Source organism: Parasteatoda tepidariorum, chromosome 5, assembly GCF_982258835.1.
Source record: "Parasteatoda tepidariorum strain Cologne lab strain chromosome 5, Ptep-v5.0, whole genome shotgun sequence".
In the NCBI taxonomy this organism is placed as follows: Eukaryota; Metazoa; Arthropoda; class Arachnida; order Araneae; family Theridiidae; genus Parasteatoda; species Parasteatoda tepidariorum.
This window is the reverse complement of record NC_141759.1, coordinates 54154195-54176469: the sequence shown is the minus strand read 5'-3', so window position 1 is coordinate 54176469 and position 22275 is coordinate 54154195. Positions and strand designations below refer to the sequence as shown.

Genomic DNA, 22275 nt, shown 5'->3' with positions numbered 1-22275 from the left:
AACATAAATGGGGGGAAAGTGATAGTTTTTATCACATCACGTAACGCAAAAGTGCATTTTTCAAAAAATTAACTGTGATGTTCTTGAATGAAAGTAAAAAACAAATAATTTTCTTATTATTGTCTTAGTTCTTTTAATTCATTCTTTTTTTTTCCCTTTCATCTGTGAACTTAGTAATATATTTGCATAAAATTAAATTCTTTTAAATGTTAAAGTTCATTCAAAACCAAAAAATACAAAACTAATATTGTTTTGTTTTTTTTTAATTAAAAAAGAGACATTTCCTTTTTATATATAAAAAAAAAAAAAAAAAACTTATATGTAAATATCTGTTTTTTGGCGGGGGGGGGGAGTGATGGTTTTTTTATCACATCAAGTAACACAATAGTGTAATTTTTTAAAAAAATTAACTTTAATGTTCTTGAATGAAAATAAAAAATAGATAAATATTTTATTGAGCTACATAAATGCAAGTTAAACATTTTAATTTAAGATATCGCATGAGGCTTAAAATGATTTAAAATAAAACAAACGCAATTTAGTTCTAAATAAGATTGTACATTCAGTTGGGAATTAGTTCCTTATATTTTTAGCTTTAGGACATTTATATTTAGTGAATTATAAGTGATTTTATTAATATTTTAAATCTTAAAACGGTTTATTTAGCTCTTTTAAAGATATAAAAAAATCAACAAAATGCTCAAAGACTTTATAAAATCCAAGTTCGAATTTCGCGTATTATAATTATATTGTATAAAAAAAATGCTGAGATTTCAAAAAAAAAAAAAAATTGGAAATAAATAGTAGCAACTAAAAAAAAAAAAAAAAAAAAAAAAATTGAAAAATTACTTGGATTGACGATGAAACTGTCACAAATAAAGCACGTCAAAGGTGGTGATTAAACTGCTTGAATCGAAAATCCCAAGCAGTTATAATACCGGTTAAATAAATAAAAAATCAAGATTTTCGAAACCCAGTGGAAAAGCGTTAAAAACTGTTAAAAACAACGATCGAAAAAAAAAATCTCTTAGATTTGCAATGAAATCGGCACAAAAAAGCGCACATTTAAATGCGCGATTCGAATGTCGTATTAATGCAATGTTTCCCAAACTGTGGTACGCGTACCCCCAGGTGAACGGGAGCAGTTTGGCGGTGGTACGCGTTCTTATGCGAAATATCTTGCAACAAACGAAAATTTCAAAAAATTTTATTTAGAAACAAAGCTAGCCATGAAAATTTACAATTACGTATTTTTCTATTGGCTATTTTTCTGCAGAGTTAACAGTTAATAATTAGTGGTGTCAACAGCTAGTTGTGATTTTTAAATTTTGAGCAATTTTTTTTATTAAAAAATAAATTTTTTATTAGTGGTACACAGCGTTACGAGCAATTTAGAAAGGGTACATAAAAGTCATAAGTTTGGGAAACACTGTATTAATGCATATTAAACGTATCAGGATTTGCAAAATCATGAGCAGCAATAAGTGCTGAAGAAACAATAGAAAAAATATTTAGAGAAACGATGGGATACTTAGAAAAACGGGAATGAGTCGAAACTTAGTTACGAGTTGAACTTAAATAAACGTACTTATAGGGAAATAGTACCTAGAGATGGAGTATTTAAAAAGTAGTACGATCATATTGACACATCTAAAGCATGTCAAAAGTGATTACTTTTTATACAATTAGAAACTCGCGAGTGGTGATCCTGATTATTAAAAAAAAACATGTGGAAATCCGATAACAACCCCCGAAAACACGACCGGAAAGTCACTTAGATTGACTATTAATTGCAAACAAATAAATAACTTCAAAGGTGATTACTAAAATTCGTACTTCAGGTATCATAATTTTGTCGAATTAAAATATCAGGATTTTTAAAACTTTGGAAATCACTGAAAAAAAGCAATCAAAAAAATACATCCATTTAGATTTAGTGCCTCTTGGAATTTCCGGCAAAATTAAATTCCTAGTGCACTTTAGCATCCAAATAGAGTCTCGGTGCTGCCATCTAGTGTGGCAGAAACTAGACGTCCAAATTAACATGACCAACGGTATCTCACCCATTGTGGTGGTCCTGAAAGAGTGGATACCACCTCTGGAGAACGCACTAGGTCTGCTCATCGGCAAGACCGATTGTGCAACTCATTGGAAATAAAAAAAAATAAAAAAAGATTTAGTGCAAAATAAACTTAAATACGCAATTCAAAATTTCTGATATTTATTTTCCACAAAAATTACGATATTTTTTTTTTTATAGCTGCCGCGAGCCGCAAATCAAAAGCTGGAGGGCCGCAAATTGTGCACCTCTAAGTGTATTATTTCTGATTAATAGCATTTGTTTCAGTTCCTGATGATACTGAGTTTTTGATCATTTGAACGCCTTATCTTAATCGAATAACGTAAAACCACCGGGAAAAAATAAAACATATAATAAGAAATAAAGTTAATAAGCTTTTATTTTGTTTGAATTGGCTCGGTTTATGATGCCTTTCAGTTTCGTACATAAATGCGCAGTGTTAATCTGTTATTTTCGATTTTTTTTTACCTTATACGAAGAATGGGTATTAGGCTAGCAATTTTAAAAAAATCAAATAATTTTGAGAAATTCGTTATGGTTACACATTATTTAAAAGTATTCTCTAAAGAAAATTGTAGATTGCAAGATTTTAAGCTGTTACATAAGCTACAAAGAATTATTTTATTTATAAGATAAAAAGCATCATAGAAGCAAGAAGTTAAGTACGCACATCCTCATTTTCTTTAAAAAAATATATGTATATACATAAATTTTTTTATTAATGTAATAAAAATTTTTATAAATAATTAATAAAATTACAAATTTCACAATCAAACTGTGTTCGAAAATCTACAGACTATTCAAAAAATCGATTATAAAACAATAGCCGAAATAAAACAGAAAATTACGATTCATGTTGCGTTCTGCTAATAGGAAAATAATTTGTTTTTTTTTTTTCAAGTTTCAAAACGAATTACAAAGTTCACAAAACAGAAACATATTCAACTATTTCAGCTAGGATGCTCTGACGAATCAAAAAATATTGTTTAATAGTTTTTGAGTCAATAGCACCAGCCTATGAGGAACTGCGCAACGAAATTTGAAGTCTGGTGATTATAAAATTCGTTTCCTAAGCAGAACGCAGCAATCCCTACATTTCCATCTCCTTTCGTTTTCCTTCAATAGATTTGTGAAATAGTAGTTATAAAAAATTTTATTCTTGGTACGACCAGTAAGTTAGGAGAAAAAAACACTTTTGTAGCTATCACAATTGATTGAAAAGGGGTGCAGGCTATTTTCAACGAAACTTACTCGCAAAAATAATAAAGCTACGTGCTTATAAATTATTAAAGGCATTAGATATTGAAAAGAATTGGATACCTGCAAGTGACGTCATCGTAGGTAAATCGTGCTATTTGCCACTTCAAAAGTCAATCTGCTTCGACACACACGCGTGATGTTACATACAGGTATGCAATTAAATCTGATACAAATCACAGGGTTAGGCAAAATCACTTCACTCTTTCTCGAGTTGCAAGTATCCAATTAAATAATAAATCACAATGCTACATAAAATTTAGCAAATATAAATGATCAAAACTATTACATACCTTGCTGCTGAGCCTAATAAAAATGATTGAAAAAATGTCTGAAAATAAAAATATACAAAAATGCATGAAGTTTTGCTTTAAACGTTTTATATAAAATGGATATGCATAGATAAAAATAGTTGTATATAAAAAATACCCAGTTAAATTTATATTTTATAAGCATGTTTTTTTTTTTTTTATACATAGCTCTATAATTACCATCCTTTTTAATTTTTATTTGAATCATTGTCAAAAATAAAGTGATTAAAGTCTACTGATCAGGAGCTTAAAACAAAAAATTAAAAGTGAAAATATATTAATCTTACAAAAAAAAAAAAGTGATGAATTATTATCGAAGTCAATCGCGGTAAAATAATTTAGAAAAATCCCCCTGGTTTTCCATGTTAAAAATGGAATAAAATGGATTTTTATTTCATGGTTGGAAAAAAAAAATTACAAATAAACAAAATGAGTTTGTATTTTGAAAGTGAAAGCATCCTTAATAATTAATTAACCTAATAGAAGTTATTAGCAATATATTTCAGTTTTATCTAGATAATAAATAGGTTGTAATAATTTTAAATTTGACACTGGGAAAATTTCCATATCGTGATCCACGGCAGTATAATCGCTAGTCTTGGCAAGCATCTTTCGGTGTGTGGCCCGCGAGAAACTACAAGAAACATCATCACAGAAGGGTACTAATTCAAAGGGTATAAAGTCTTAGCCACCTTCAGGCGCGATTTTCCAATCAAGCGGCCTTTAACGACCCGTTCTCCTGTTTGACATTTCATTAAATGACTTTTTTTTTAAAGTTCAGGTAGCACATTTTAAAAGAAATAAAGGCTTGCATTATAATTGCACCTAACTACAGCCAAGAGAAAAATATTTTTAAAAAAAACGAGTCGTTAAAAAACCAAGGGTAAAATAGCCCCCTCCCCCAGGCAAACTTAGACACGTTCTATTTTTTTTAAAAAAAATTACCATTTTAAAATCCATTTGGGGCCTTGGCGATTATAGCTGCCTTGTCAGATCACGATCCCGGAAATATCCCCTCACATTCATGTGATTGACTTCTGTTATCCAACAGAAAAATTTCATTTGCAGAGAAATATAGGTTAGAAAGTTAAAAATAAAACTTAACTAAACGAAAATTTCATTTGTCTTTCTATAACTAAATGAATATAACGATGATGCATGTTAAAAATTCTTATCTCAGTAAACAGAGTGACCTATATCAGATTGATGGTTTTTAAAAATTTTAACAAGAAAATTGTGATGGTTAGAAGTATATATATATAAAAAAAAATGCTGCTTATGTGGCAACATCTGCAGTTCTTTATTTTTTTTTCAAGTTTTTCAACAGAGGGCGCCGCGCAAGCCACTTTTACAATTTTTTCCGTAATGATCTGATGTTAGAAAATTATGTTTTCTTAAAACGATGTGTGATCGTGGCCAATGCTGGCCATTTCCAAAACGTCTTAATGTTTTTTTCATTCTCTGAAAGATTTCGAAAAATTCTGTTTTGATGTTTAATTGATCGTTCTTATTTAACAGGTATACAGCGTCATCTGTCGAAACAATTTCGCAACTAGAATAAAAACTTTGAGATGCAAAAATTTTTTCTTGTCGCATGAAGCTGCTACAAACCTTTTCTTCCCCTTAACCTTAGTGGTTTTCTAGTTATAAATTTTTAAAAACCTTCATTCTAATTTAAGACACTCTATATATTCAACAGCGACGAATAAAGATTTATAATATACTTTAGGCAATATTCAATATTCATTATAAAAATATATATATAAATATACTTACAAAAAGAAACAAACAGATGAAATTAGCTGGAAAACTCCTTCTAACCTTTTCACAACAGGCTAATACAATCATCAAGACAAATGTAAAACCTCTAAAAAAGCACAGTAGAAACGGAACTTAATTTTCATAACAAGTTAAAAAATTTTAATACATTTATAAAAATGGAATTTATTCAACTTTAAATACATAAAAAAAGGAATATTTTAGTTTTATGTTTGATTTAAATTTGCTCCTGAAATTAATATGCTCATTTGTGAACAATGATATTTAGAAATACTTAGTTTTCAAATTAATTATGTTTGCCTGGGGGTGCATTTAAACCTAGGGTCGGCCCTGGTCAGGCGAAGTTTATCAGGTATTACTAAACGGTTATAATCAAACTGGTGAAGAAGTGGAAGGATTTTTTTAAAAATGGCTGAAATAGCTACCATACCAAATCTGAAATGAGCAGCCCTCAAACAAAAACTTTTTGTTCGCTTTTTATATGTACTTTCTTTCACGATTTTTTAAAATGGAAAACTTGATTATAAATGGAAAAAATAAGGTTCTAGATAAGCACCATTCCAGAAATAATTTATACCTTCGACCTGATTTCGTGCTTATGACTACCTATGTTCAACTCCGTAGCCTTGTAATTTTAAACCCAATCCAGAAGAGAGAACTCTTGGATCAAGTATAGTGAGAAATTTTCCTTCGTGGAAGACCTTTTGATGGAACCCGCATTTTCGTTACATTGAGGGGGAAAACCACGAAACTCTCTACGGTTAGCCTGACGGCAAGCTCCGTCTAACCCATGATCCGTTTATCACTGAAAATATTTTAGGTCAGCCTTGTGGTCATCGCGAGTCGGGTGCGGAATTCGTATCGACCAGCCAGCGCTGGGATTAGAGACTGGGGCAACTCATTGGGAGGGAAGCGCTCTAGAACCTGAGGCAACACGGCTCTCAAAGTTTTGCTTGATTTGTAGTTCATTTTTTCCTTAAGGTATATATATATATATATATATCAGGGTTGCAAAAAACCCACCTGCCCAATAAACCCGGGCTTTACTGGGTATAACCCACTCTGAAAAACCCGGTAAAACCCACCCTAAAGTGGGTTTTTCTAAGATTGATTTCTTTTTTCATCCCCTGTTATATTAAAGAGCTATTCTATTGAAATATATGTGTAATCTAGCCAAAAAAAAAATTTACCTACAGTGAAAAAACTAATTGTGTTGGAGACTGGAGAGTCACCTTGCTGGCTAGATTTGACTGTATGGCCATTGATTATTCAGTGCCATTGATTCGCTTTCTATGCAAATAAAAAAATTTCCCCTAACATTTTTTAAGATTAAAATATAAATAAAAAGTAATCCTGTGTTAAAATAAGTTTCAAATGTGTGACGTATGTGAGTACATATAACATTTTGTATCATGATATATGAAGAAACTTTTTTCAGACTTTCACATCAATTTATTTGTATTAATTATCTATATGAAGTCAATTTATAAATTAAACTTAATTATTAATATTAAAATAAGCTTTTTTAAAATAAGGTACTTATCCCTGCCCTCTCTTTAGAAAATCCTCCCATAAAAACATGAAAAACCCAGAAAAGCCCAATAAAACCCAGAAAAGCCCAATAAAACCCAGAAAAACCCACCCGGGTTGGGTTTTTCTACTTTTAATGTTTCATCTCTTATTTAATCACCAAACATTTTTTGACCTTTCGCGCACTAAATGCTTTAGCTACGAAAATGTTGCTATTAATTTGAAAAAAATTGCATAGCTTTACGGTTTTCCATTGGCGCTATTTGAGCTTTATGCGCGATAACTTTCCTACCAATTGGGCTTCAGTAAGGGTGAGTTAACGCAAGAAAAACGCAACGCAAAATCTCCCTATTGATTTCAGCTATGTGTTCCACGGAGGGCCGGGATAGCCTGGTCGGTAGGGCGCTGGGCCCATATCCAAGAGGTCGTGGGTTCGATCCTCGCCGGCCGAAGACTCCCCGTGTGGTAAATGGTGACTGATGCACGTTAAATCTGTCGAGTGTCAAAGTCCTCCATGTTCACACAACAAATCAATACCTCTGGGGGTACTGATCCAGGAGTTTCCTTGTCTTCTGGATTGGTTCAAAATTACAAGGCTACGGAGTTGAACGTAAGTAGTCGTAAACCCATGAAATTGGGTCGGCTGTTCAACGACGGTTATAAAATAAAATAAAATATGTTCCACGGTCATTTACAAACCAATTCAACAATTAGAAAAAAATAATTTCTTATTATTATTTTTATAGGAAAAACTAACTTTTTTAAAGTATGAAACTTTTAAAGACATGCTCTTTATGATTCACGAACATAAGAATTCTAATTAAATCGAGGCATACTTTCTAACATGACTAAACAAGACAAAGAAAATATCTGGAAATGACTATTTTATTTTGGAAGGGAAAAAAATGATTGTCATCTAACCACTCATAAAAGTATGAGGAGGGAAAAAAATAAAACCTACAATGCGATCCAAAACATCTCAGGATGCTGATGAGAATATTCTTTGACTTTAGGCCTGCAAAAAAGGAAAATAAAAGAACTTTTTATTAGCAGGAATGAGATATAGACAGAATATGAAAACACACAAATAACACAAGAATTTCATATTAATAATGGCCATTTTCAAAAAATTATGATTTATGAAAATAACTAATAAAACTATTCACAAAATTGTTTTATAAAATGACATATATCCGAATCTCAATTTAACGAATTCATTGCAATCGAAATTTTAATCGTTAAATCCAGGCTTTTGGAAATATTAGGAACCATAAAAAACCACTCTTACAATTTTTTTTAAGCAATTACACAAAAATACGCATAATTTAAAATTGTACATTTTTTATTCAGAAGTTAAAAATGAAGCGAATAATTACACAATAGCTAATTAGAAATTTCAAAGTTTGAACCAAGTTAGGTTAAACAATTTGAATGAAGCTAAAAATTTGTATGATTTGTATTCTAAGCTAAACAATTTGTATGATTTTCGATTCGAAAATGCTCATTCTCAATTTTTGCAGAGGAAAGAAAACACAGAGACATTTACATCTTATAGGTGTGTTTTCAGTTTCCAAAGTTTCGTGATGTAAGATATCAGAAAAAAGTTACAGTTTTAATCATCAGAATAGTAGATAAGACAGAATCATCAGACTTAAGATAAACCAACAATTTCCTTAATTTTAATTGTACAGACAATCCATCATCATAATCGCTAAATTTAACGATATGATGATATAATTTAACGATATAAATTAATCGATAAATTTAACGTTAAATTTAAGAAAGATTAAGTCAATCTCTGGACAAGATGCTGTAGTCATTTGAAAAATTAATATTTTTCTAACCAAAACTATCAACAGATTTTTATTTATTTACTTACTTATTTTTTTGGCAGATGAAATAATTTATTTGTGTTTGAGGTTTTTTATTCGTTAAATGTTTTTTTTTTGTTTTTTTGCCTTAATTTTAATTGGAGAGAAAGAAAAATTTGTCAATTCTTTATATTATATCAACACCTCCAAATAGAAAAGTAAAATTGCTAATACATTAGAACAAATCATTTTGAGCACATAAAAATTAATTTATAAAATTAAAAATGTATTTAAAAAATTATTTGTCGTATTTTTTACAACATTATTCAAAATGATAAAACATTCATATTGCTGCAAAATGTGAAATATCATATCAAGATTCAAATATTCAAAAATATGAATCCAATAAATTTAAATTCATTCATTTCAATTCAAAAATTTTAGTTTGAGTTATATGCCTAATATAAACGTGTGCAACTAGTAAGCAATAAATTGAATTTAAACTCTAAAAATCACCTCAATATCGCCATGTAGTTGGAAAAAAAGTGACAATATGCGTTGAGAGTAATATTATAGAAATGCAATAATTGCCGAAATTGTTTTTCATAACTCTCTTCGTTTTTGGGACGTATGTTATATCTTATTTTTGAATAGAAAAAAAATTTTTATTTAAGGAATCAAAAATGATTTTCTAAGATATTGCGTTGTGAGAATTTTTAACTTTAACTAGCATAATTTACCAGATATAACAAGTAGAAGTAATTTAAGCTAATTTAAAATTACTAGCACGTTTACTATTACTGCAATAATAATCTTGATGAGCTGAAAGATAAAAGTAAATTAAATTTAAAGGATTCACATCCAACAACATAACTAATCTAGACTAAATGTTTTTATTTAAAGAACTTAATCATAAGTAAAGTTAGTTTACAATTTAAAAAAGGAGTTAGTTTGCTGCTACATGACTTACATTTCAGATAGGCAGATTATTTAAAAATAATCATTTTTCTTTAGTTAACATCATATCAAAATAAAATAACAACAAAAAAATTACGGGCACATAAAAATTAAATTAAAAAAAAGTAAAGGACTTATCCTAAAAGCGCGCGTGGCCGGTCACCCCGCATCATCCCTCAGATCACGTTCAAAACGAATTGCCGCTCTTTTTTCCCGATCATGTATTCATCCGCACCAAAGGGTGGCGCTACTATCGTTCGACTCTTCACACCTGTGAAGCAATCCATTCTCAAGTAGGGGTGAAGGAAAAATATTGGAAGGTGTTGAAGGATAGGGGTGTAGGTGAAAATCGGATGGGGTTGTTGATTAAAGTAAAAAAATAGATTAAAATACAGAATGAGATTATTTAAATTAAAACGCGGTGCCCAAAAAAATTAAGTAAAATTGTGCCCATAAATAACTAAAAAAATAATTTAAACATACCAACATAACATTCCATCCCGGTAAGGAGATCCCGGTTTTTTTCCGATTATTACTTATTTGAACTAAACCTAAACATAAAATGATTCAATGGAATATCATGAAGGTATGAATTTGAGAATCGAGTTTTTAAAAGGCTTAAAAGTTACAGGGGTATCTTTGGTTCCTTGAACCAATCAACACAGTTCAACATACTTCAAAGTTTCTCAATAGACTTTCTGCAGTAAGTCCAATTAGAGGAAAGATTTCGTTGTTACCCGTGATGTGTATTCTTCTTGTGTGTGTGTTAGAAGTTTCCTTCAGAAGCCTCCCATCTGTATACTCTATCTTTTACCACATTCCATGTCTTAGCTAGCTGATCACATGTCACTTTTTGATACTTGTACTCTCACTTCAATAGTACTCTCACTTGGATAGAACTCTCACTCATGACTGTCACTTTTCGACACGATAGAACTTAGCAGAAAATCATCCACCGACCAGGAACGGCAAAGGGCCCTTTTGCTGCCGCAGGCAGTAACGTTTCTTGCGTAGTAACCATCGTTGCTTATGGAGACTCACGTGACTTTAGTTCTGTTTTTCTGATGTGACATTTTGTACTTCCAAACACACACTTTGAACACAGTGAAATGTCTAACAGGTACATATTGTTAAATTCGCTTGACAGTCTGTTTAGTTTAAACGTCTTAGCAGGTAATTATAAATCCATAGTTGCACTTCCTACGAATGTTATGTTGGCATGTTTAAATTATTTTTGTTAGTTATTTATGGGCACAATTTTATTTAATTTTTTTGGACACCGCGTTTTAATTTAAATAATCAAATTCTGTATTTTAATCTATTTTTTTTACTTTAATCAACAACCCCATCCGATTTTCACCTACACCCCTATCCTTCAACACCTTCCAATATTTTTCCTTCACCCCTACTTGAGAATGGATTGCTTCACAGGTGTGAAGAGTCGAACGATAGTAGCGCCACCCTTTGGTGCGGATGAATACATGATCGGGAAAAAAGAGCGGCAATTCGTTTTGAACGAGATCTGATGAACGTGATCTGAGGGATGATGCGGGGTGGCCAGCAACGCGCGCTTTTAGGATAAGTCCTTTACTTTTTTTTAATTTAATTTTTATGTGCCCGTAATTTTTTTGTTGTTATTTTATTTTGATATGATGTTAACTAAAGAAAAATGATTATTTTTAAATAATCTGCCTATCTGAAATGTAAGTCATGTAGCAGTAAACTAACTCCTTTTTTAAATTGTAAACTAACTTTACTTATGATTAAGTTCTTTAAATAAAAACATTTAGTCTAGATTAGTTATGTTGTTGGATGTGAATCCTTTAAATTTAATTTACTTTTATCTTTCAGCTCATCAAGATTATTATTGTAGTAATAGTAAACGTGCTAGTAATTTTAAATTAGCTTAAATTACTTCTACTTGTTATATCTGGTAAATTATGCTAGTTAAAGTTAAAAATTCTCACAACGCAATATCTTAGAAAATCATTTTTGATTCCTTAAATAAATTTTTTTTTTCTATTCAAAAATAAGATATAACAAATTAATTACGGGCACATAAAAATTAAATTAAAAACAAGTAAAAGACTTATGCTAAAAGCGCGCGTGGCCGGCCACCCCGCATCATCCCTCAGATCACGTTCATCACCAGTCGTCAGCACATGGAATGCCTAAAAAACGAATTGCCGCTCTTTTTTCCCGCTCATGTATTCATCCGCACCAAAGGGTGGCGCTACTATCGTTCGACTCTTCACACCTGTGAAGCAATCCATTCTCAAGTAGGGGTGAAGGAAAAATATTGGAAGGTGTTGAAGGATAGGGGTGTAGGTGAAAATCGGATGGGGTTGTTGATTAAAGTAAAAAAATAGATTAAAATACAGAATGAGATTATTTAAATTAAAACGCGGTGCCCAGAAAAATTAAATGAAATTGTGCCCATAAATAACTAACAAAAATAATTTAAACACACCAACATAACACGTAGTTAATTAAAAAAAATTTGAAATTCTTAAAAATGACCAGTTAATCATCAACATAATAATGATAAATCTAGGCTCCCCATTTTTAATATGATTACTCTGAAATAATTTACTGCCTGTCAAAAGAAAAAAAAAAAGAAAAAAAAACTTTTAAATACAGTTTTATTAATTTATATTTTAATTTTTTTTTTTTAAATTATAAGGGAAAAACTCTGCACTTAGAAATTTAATATCATTAGATTAAAAAATAAATATTTCTTTTTTTTATATTTTTTAACTTCCAGTTTTGTATCATTTTATTGAAGAGTCATATTTTATTTTGCATTTAATTAAGATGCGTCGCTCATTGATTTAAATATGCTAATACTTGACTCCAAAATAGTGCAAAACCCCGTTTTCAAGCAAAAATTTTAACTTGACGAATCGGATAATTCTGAAAGAAATTCCACAAGGCTACAAAATACAGGATTGGAAATATGTCACAATTATAAAGATGTATATTTTATTCCGCAATGTAATATCTTTTGCCGAAAATTGTTGAGGTAGATTTCGCCGACTTTTTTAACATTGCGAGAAAAGTCTTATGATTTTATTAATGTTTTAAGATTTTATTTATAGTTTTGGTTATTATGGTTTTTATTAAGGCCAAGATTTTATTTATGGTTACCGTAAATTGGGGTGACTATTAATAGGTGGAGCCACACGCGTTTTCTGATTTAAAATGGCAGTTAGCGACAGCTAGAAAAAAGATAATAGTTCGAAAATTTTCGATTATCTTTTAAGCAGTATTAGTTTCAGGAACAGTTCTCGTTACTTTAATAACTGAAACTTGCTTATCGATTAAACAATTTCATTTGAGGGCCTTTCCTTTGCTGTATACTCAGAACTTTCACTAATCTCATCTGTGGTACATATTTACCAGGGGTCTGTCCAGACATTTTGTGAAAGGTCCGTTTTTCGTGAAATTGTGAAAAAATTACTCACATTCTTTCAACCAGGGTCCGCTTTTATGAATTAATGCAAATAGGGTCCGTTATTGCAAAAAAAAAAAAAAACTTTTTCTAGGAGTTTTTAAATTGTAAAGACATACAAGATTATGCTCAACACTGTAAAATTATAATTAAAAAAATTAAATTTTAAAAAATAAACAACAATTGCTGCTTCTAAATTAGAGATGCAACATATAAATATTTGGTATTTAGCCTATACTGTTGAATGCAGAATATTAATTTCGGACGAATAATGAAAGAATCGTCTGCTGAAGACAAAACTTAGTTCGCTTACATCCGTCTTTCTTTTTTACTTTTTTTTCCCCCCTGGGAAGGGTTTATTCGATTAACAAAACAGCAATGAAGATAAACAAATTTGTGAAGGGTCCGATTAAAAGAAAAATCATTTTGTGAAGGGTCCGTTTTTAAGTTAAAATATTTAGTGAAGGGTCCGTTTTTAAGTTAAAATATTTTGTGAAGGGTCCGTTTTTATGAAAAGATATTTTGTGAAGGGTCCGTTAACGGACCCAAATTTCTTCTAAACAGACCCCTGTTTACTATAATATTATCAATAAAATAAGCTATTATTCAGATTCCAAGTATATAATGAAGTTAACGTGGTTACAAAAAGAAATGTTTACGTCATGTAATTTATTTTACACATCTTGATAACCAAGAACATTGCATTTTTAGTGAAGACTTAGACCTATTATTTGGCTAAGTGTCGGTCAATGATGACAATAATCATAAATATGAAGACAACACTGATATGGATAAGGTTTTCTTAATAAATCTTTTTATATTATTTCCTTACCTAAATTCTCTTTCTTAATTCATTATCCAAAACAAAACTCATTCACATAATTAATAATTCACATTCTGTTCTAAGAAATAGATTAAAGAATGCGGAGCTAACAATTTTTCCCTTAATCAAACGTGAGAACCTTAGTAATCTCTCTACCTATTATAATTGATAATGCTACCCTTTTTGCATGTGACGAAATACACAGTGGGGAAAATCTTGAGACTTTCCCTAAAATTAAACTCAAGCAGATCGATATTAGCGTGTGATTTAATGCTCTCCCAGTATTCTAATCTGTCTTAATTAAGACAGTCTTCTTCCGACCCTGCTCGATTTTCTGCGAGCCAAAACACTCAATCATGAACGCCATGTTAGCCCCTTAACGATCGGTTAATTTTCAAGAAAACGGTCATAAAAGTGCCTATTTTTTGGGCTTTTGTATTTGTATTACGTATTTGATTAGTGCTGACATCTAGTTTAAAATAAACTAACTATCTACGATTACCATAAAAATATCCTGGTACTGCCATCTGGTGTGTAAAATGAGAAATGAAATGTTTTCCGGGCAAAAGAAATGAATTAGTTTTATTCTTCTTGGTGCGTTACTACTGAACACTCCAACCCGGAAATATCACGGGAGCGAGAAATAGAGGGCGAAACCTCACCCCGTCATTTTCACGAGAGCGAGAAGGAAGGGGTTAAACAACATAATATATACTACGTAACACTATTTGAAACATGCATATCTGAAATACTTACTCGAAAAGAAAGAGACATATGAATCCTGTCGTAATCGCCAGTTGAACCATCAGTATGGAATATACTTTTCTGATGAAAGCTGAAAAATTCAATGTGGAGATTTGTTTAAAATTCTTCAAATACTATATATCGGGTATCTCCTAACGATCACCCAATGCATCTATTTTTAGAAATCTAGTCAAAATTGAAGTAAAAGTTGTAAGCGAGAAAAAATAAAAAAGAATTACTAAGACGGAAGTTGGGGCTAGGAACACCAAAACCAGTTTTATTGTCAGAGAATCAGATTACATCATGCAATAAAAGTAATTTGAATGTTTTCCACCAGCCTTCTTTGCTAGTGATTCGACAAATTTCGATATGATTATGATAGCATTTCTATTTCTATTCAGCTTAAATATTAATTTGTCATGCTCGTGCAGATTTCTTTTACTCAATATTTTTGAATGATGGTTAAAATAAATATTAAAACGGTCCCAGAACATCCTGTATATAATAGGTAGATGAATAAATAATTTGAAAATTATTATACCAAGATAATTTTAAAAAAAAGAAAAGGTATCAACCTGAAGAGATTTTGTTCTCATGATCAGATTTTAATCCAACCTTGATGTTTTAAAAGGTTGATCATAAATATGCTAATAAATTAGCGCTATTTTTTTTTTTTTTACTTTGTAACCGTCGTTGAACAGCTGACCCAATTTTGGGTTTACGACTACTAATGTTCAACTCCGTAGCCTTGTAATTTTGAGCCGATCCAGAAGACAAGGAAACTCCTGGATCAGTACCCCTAAAGGTATTGATTTGTTGTGTTAACATGGAGGACTTTGCGACTCGGCAGATTTAACATGCATCAGTCACCATTTACTACACGGGGAGTTTTCGGCCGGCATGGGATCGAACCCACGAACTCTTGGACATGGGCCCAGTGCCCTACCAGCTAGGCTATCCTGGCTATCTAGCACTAGCTATTAAGTAATAAAATCAGACAAAAATAAATAAATATATCATCGAATGATATTTTCCTCGAATAAATATATAGTTCGTTCACCAGAAGGCTCCGCCTTCATCACGTGGTATCAGTCGATACTATTTGCTATTTTTGGGAGAAGGATATGAACAATCCTGAACAAGGTTGTTATTTGGGGACCTTGTTTGAACATGCAATGTGGAGATCGCTACAGTGGGCTTGTGTGATGTTTACCGACGAGTCCAGGTTTATCTTACAGTCTGATTCACGTCGAACTTTCATACGGAGAACGCCAGGTAGCAGTTAATACCAAGACAACATCATTGAACGAAGCCATTACGGTGATGCACGATTGCTCATTTGGAGTGGAATTTATAAGGGGCTCTAGAACAGATCTGCATGTGAAAATCGAAACCATGACAAGCCAAATTTATAGGGATGCCATTCTGGGACAACTTGTACATTTGTTTAGGGGTGACATGGTCACAGAATTTCGGCTTATGAATGAAAACACCCGTCTTCATCTAGCAGACATCGTAAACGAATGCCTTCAATCTAAAGATATTCTCCGTATGGAATGGCCAGCATTCTCACGTGGCTTGAAACCGATAGAGCATGTCTGGGACATGCTAGATCGACGAGTTGCAATCAGTCAATCACCTCCTATGAGTACCAGAACTTCGGAGAGCATTGCTAGCTGAGTGGAGTCATCTTCTCCAAAATTAGCTCGATAATATTATATTCAGCAGTCCTAGGAGTTGTACGGACTGTATTTCATCGGATGGGAGACATACAATGATACCAACCACGTAATTTTAAGTTTTTGTGAAGGAGATATTTTTTATAATTACTACAGGGCTCGTAGTCTTTATGAATGGTATTATATCATACATTTTTTGTTGTCTTTTGCTTAATAAATGGGCTCCATGAATACGTCATGTTTGTTTTGTTTCTGAACCTTTATTTGCCAAAGCTTTTATTATCCTTAATTTCTAAACCTGAGTGTATGAAGTTTAATAGCACTCGAGTCTGGTGTTAGTTACACTGCATAACTCAACTATCATTGCGTTCTCAGTATAACATAATTAAAAGACGTTATAAACTCAGTCTGTCTCAAAATAAAAGAGAGAAATGTCAGCAGGATGTCCTGGGATCTGGAACAAATACTTATTTAAAGAATCCTGTAAGAGGAGTTTTGTTTGACACCAGTTTAAATACCAGCTTGAAAATTTCTTTAAACAAGAATTTTTAAATAATATTTCTCCTGAAATAGTTAACCCTTATAGGAAATTATTGCTTATACAGAGTGTTCGTAAAGACTGTCCTTGATATGTATTTTTAGAGTCTTTATCGAAAATTTAAAAAAAAAAAAATGCACATTGGAGAGTTGTAAATTAATATTCAAACGAGGAAGAAAATTAAAAATGCTAACGATATCTAACAAATCACAGTGCAGATAATCAGATGTGATAAACCAGGGATGGGCAAACTTTTTTGGTTGAGGGCCAAAAATCGAGAAAAATTTTTTTTGGTGGGCCAAGTAAAAACTTCAAAATTTAAAAGAAAAAAAAAGCGATGTACAAGTTTTAATTTAAATATTTAGTGAGATGAATGAAACTGCGATTAAATTTTTAAAAGTTCCTTATATTGAGGGTCGAAGTGAGATGCACTTATTTTAAGGCAAGAGGCTAAATCCTTGTCTGTTAGTCTACTTCTGAAAAGATTTTTTCTATGGTTCATAATTGAAAACTCTTGTTCACGTATATAGGATTAAGCAAACATAGCTAACATGGATTTTCTGGGCATGGAATATTAGATTTTGGAAATTAGCCTTTGGTAATGATTTGTGAAACTCAAACTTTGGGCATATTTAGAAACAACTGCTTCAGATGATCGTTAGATTGTCTGCTCGTTGGAAATTGAAATGCGCAGTCTGCCACATGTGAAGTACAATTCACCTATATTAGATTCCATAAGTCTGCTCCTCGAGAAAGACAAACGCTATTTAGAGCCCATCTACGGCTATTCTATGAAGAACTTCTGCTTTCAACATTTTACAAATTGAAGCTGTCAGCGCTAACTATTTCCATCAATTTATGTTTTATGGAACAAAAAATAGAGAAAGTAAAAAGGTCATCAGTACTTTGTTAAAAAAGAAAGAGCATAAATAGCTTTCAACAAAATCAACAAGAAAATGGATGTACGTTGTTTATATTTGCCACTGATCGGCAACTTAAAATTCTATCCGCGGGCCGTAGTTTGCCCATCCCTGTGATAAACAGTGAGACAGGTTTCATTGTGGAAGGAAACAGCAGTTAAAAAACGACACCTTCAAGCAGGGTTCGCCAAGTGGGCCCACTTTGAAAAAACCCGCCCGGGTTTTATTGGGTGAGCCCACCTTGAAAAAAACCACTTAGTGGGTTTTTTCACAAATTGGTTTTTTTAAATGTGGTTGAAAAAGAAGTATCTCCTAATACTATCATTGCACGTTGATGCACATTTCTAATATTTTAGAAATGTGCATCAAGCACATGGATGAGCAAATGATAAAAACTGCTTGTTGCCCCAATTACCAAATGATACTAGGTGGAGTTCACATTGCGACCGCGCAAAAACTTTTGCCAATAATTACCATAAATATCTTGAACATCAAAATGGATCTAATAATAATACGTCAAAAATATTAAATACTGTTGGGCTTTACTAATAAACTATCAATTTAGAAAAACAGATATCAGTTGTTTCTGAAGCTTTAAAAAAGCTTCAATTAGAAAACATTTCAATTTCAGAAGCTGTTGAAATATGAATTAATTTACGATCGTGTGATGAATTAGAACCCCATAAACATTTTGTAAAAAGATTCCATCAGCCACCTCATTTATTAGCATGTGCATCCTGGATCCCGAAACAAGGGGACAATTTTCAAATGATGAACAGCAACAATTTTTAAATGATTAGCAGAAAACTGTTTTTCTAAGCATCATCCAGAATTTCTGCCAGGTGTTATGGCATTCAAAATTTCCGATCCTGAATACTTTCCAAAATCAATGGTGCTTGACACTGTTATTCAAAGTTTTCATCAAAAAATAATGGAAAATTAAGGCAAAAAAAAAAAATTCTAAGCTTCCAAAAAATTTCTGCAATTCTTTTTTCTTTACGCTCAGCACCAGCATCCTCTCTCTATCGAAAGAAACTTTTCAACTTTCGATTTGGTGTGGAGTAAACTACGAAATAGATTAAAAATAGATAAATCAGCAAAACTCGTAAAAGTGTATCACCATCTAAGAGAGAAATGTAGACACTTTGAATCTGCTGTATGATAATAATAATAATGAATAAATAAATAGACCTTTTTTTAAGTTAACTCTTAACATCTGCTGACAATATATATATATATATATATATATATATATATAGCCTCTTCTTTCATTGTTCTGTAATTTTTCCCTTGTTTTCTCTACTTTTTGAATTTATTTTATGAGTTCGATTTACTTGCCGAATGCGCAATAAATAAAACCTATTGTTTTTCTTAATTTTCTTCCTGTATTTTGTATTTATTTATTATGTTATATATATGTATATATATATATATATGCTCAATAAATATAGTAAATAGATGTGTGGGAAAACAAAAAGATTAATTAACTTGTTCCTTTTATATTACTGTTGCATTTATATTTTATAGTGCTGCAGTTAAAAATTGTGAAACGTTACGTATTTAACAATAAAGATTCAAACATGTATTAATGATAGTGCATTATTTAAACTTATTTTAATTTTATTATATATATTTTATATAAACTTCTTGGATTTATTTCTATTTTTAAGCTTATATAACAAAATTTAATAAATAAAAATATTTCGCAGTAAAATTTTAAAGTTTATGAGCACTAAATGAAAAAACCAAATTTCCCCCGGGTTTTTTCAATAAAATCCGGGCTGTTTGGGTTTTTTCAAACCCTGCCTTCAAGTTTTAACCTCGAATTAAACCTGTTTTGATGTTTATTACATCCATCTACTTTTATTGCAATTTGTCAGATTTCGTTAGCGTTTCTGGTGCCCCTCGGGAAAATATTTATTTGAGACCCCTAATATGCATACATTTTTGTTATTATTTTAGATAAGAATTCTAAAAAATAGACATTACGTGCTGTCTATACGGGACACCCCGTAGAAATTTGATATAGGGACCTACCAAACAAATCAGTTTATCTCAAACAAAGAATTTATGACCAATTAACATCATCTTTAAAGAGGATTCGAATGATTATCTTAATTCTTTTTTATATTATTTAGACTCATTTAGTTAAACATTTCTTATTAAGGAAAAAAAAAACGGTAAATTTAAAAAATCTCGTTTCGAGATAAATGATTTTAAAGATTCATTTTCATGCTAAACAAAACACGTTACAATTTAGCTATCTTCTTTGTATTGAAAATTTAAAAAACAGAGTTTAAGTATCCTGTTAAGTATTAAGATATCCCTTACTAAGTTTAAAAGAAGTACGAAACTTACCATGCCGTATACTTTTCTCTGAAAATGAAGCATCAAATGTGTTGCCAAGAGCGGCTTCAGAAGAGCCGTAATAAGACATCCTTGCAATTACGTATCTGAAAAGAATAACAATGAAATGAGCTTGTGTTAGATTTCATCGTAATTACTCATAACAATACGCTTTACTAATTTAAAAATATACTCTACAACAGGGGTGTCAAACTTAAAAGCTAACTTAGGAAAAATAAACAATGCTTAACTTTACGTGGGTCGCAAAAAAAAAAAAAAAAAAAAAAAAAAAATCAATGTTCATAGAAACAAATATTTTTATTTTCAATAGTACAGTCCGCAAAAAAAAAAAAAGATATCACCCTGAATAACTTTCGTTCTAATGATCCGATTTTCACGAACTAAGTGTCAATCTTAATGGTTCCTGGGGGTGACCTCAAATATGCTAATTAATTAGTGCTAACTATTAATAAAGTTACGAAATCAGACACAAAAACGTACTTTCTCTGAATAAACATATATTTTTTTTTACATATTTGGAATCTAGAGACTTGAATTAGGGGAGGTAGACAAAATTTTAAAACAATTGGGTCGTAAATTGGGTTGCAATAAAGGTTTATATATTTGGCGATAGTCCAGAAAACCGCCAAAAAAAGTCGCCTGCGCAAATAAATATTTTAAGATAACCCATTGACTGATTCAAAAGAGAAACGCTTAATTTTACTAGGTTGCTAGGCAACCAATTTCTGACTGTAAAAAAATTGAAATAATGTTTTGTGATTGCTCTGAGAGGTTTAATTAATTCGCGATCGCAACGAACTATAGGGGGCGTTGTTGTATGAGACGCATACCTGCGATTTCTATATGAACCGTCATTCAGTTACTCTGGAGACGTCGTTAATGTAGCGTGTAGCATTGCAACGTTCCTTCTTTTGTAAGAGTTAAAACCTAATGCCCGAGAAATAGTATTACTAAATTTAATGATATAACATGAAAGGCCCATTTAAACTTTACATTCTATAGTTTTAAGAATCATATTAGTTCAAAAATTAAAATGAACAAAAAGTATACATAAGCCTCATAATTTTATGAAATTTAATTTTGTAAACAACGTTTTTTGACAACAATTTTTATCAAAAAATTTCAAGTTTCAATAAAAATCATTATTTAGAAACTAAGAAACGTAAAATAAAGAATGCTGACGAAACAAAAACAAAAACAAAAAAAAACAATTCTTTTTTGTCGCCATTTTTAGTGCTACGAATATTCGTCTTTGGGATTTTCCAAAAACAAAACAAGATGCAATTTTATTTTTTCAGGAGGGAAATATTTTACCGAAAAAACGAAAATGTACCAATTCCCTCAACATAAAACTTTATCTTGGTAAACGTACGTTTTGGAAATGTTATTTCATTTGGAATCTTATTCATCAGAGTTCATATGGCGATATGATTGTTTTGAATCTATGCTAAACTCTATATCGGCTCATTTTCCACCGAAATCCGATTAACTATTTTGATTTTAAATAAAGTGTTTTATTTTATGAATTGTCGCAAAAATTTTAAGTGTAGATTGGCGGCACTTAAAAACCGCCAAATCTGTAGCGGCGGTGGCGTTAATACGTAAGTACCGAATTTTTATTCCATAACCATTCTGTAGAGAACCATCATCAAATGAAAAAAAAAATATTTACAAGCAAATTTTTTATTGTAAAAATCATTGCACTTACCTGATTTATGATTCTCGGAGAATTCCAAAATGATAAGTTCCTTGTTTGAAAACTTTATTCTCAAATAATAGATACATAGTTTATACCTTCATTACTTTTAGATAACATACTACACAGCAAATTTTTTTAATTGATATGAATTTGAATATGTAGCTAAGAACAGAATAGCTGAATTCTAGTTGAACTTATTCTTTCAAAATTAAAAAAAACTTACCAAGAAAACGATTTAAATTAATTAAGAATCAGCACAAATGGCACTATTTCAAGTAACTTGGATAATTTTTTATTGTTGTTTTCCGAATTATATGGATACAGAAATA

The 22275-nt window shown here is 31.1% G+C and overlaps 1 protein-coding gene across 2 annotated transcripts in view; it reads right to left on the bottom strand.

Moving 5' to 3' along the window:
* LOC107446570 (protein lifeguard 1) overlaps positions 1-22275 on the bottom strand; it is a 66222-nt gene that overhangs the window by 27678 nt on the left and 16269 nt on the right. For both annotated transcript variants that reach the window (XM_087163951.1, XM_087163952.1), the window contains exons 2-6: positions 20239-20333; positions 14756-14834; positions 7919-7972; positions 5425-5515; positions 3631-3668 (exon numbers count right to left, since the gene is read on the bottom strand). In XM_087163951.1, the coding sequence (XP_087020077.1) occupies positions 3631-3668; positions 5425-5515; positions 7919-7972; positions 14756-14834; positions 20239-20317 (341 nt within the window). In that variant the 5' untranslated portion in view covers positions 20318-20333. The remainder of the gene's footprint in view (positions 1-3630; positions 3669-5424; positions 5516-7918; positions 7973-14755; positions 14835-20238; positions 20334-22275) is intronic.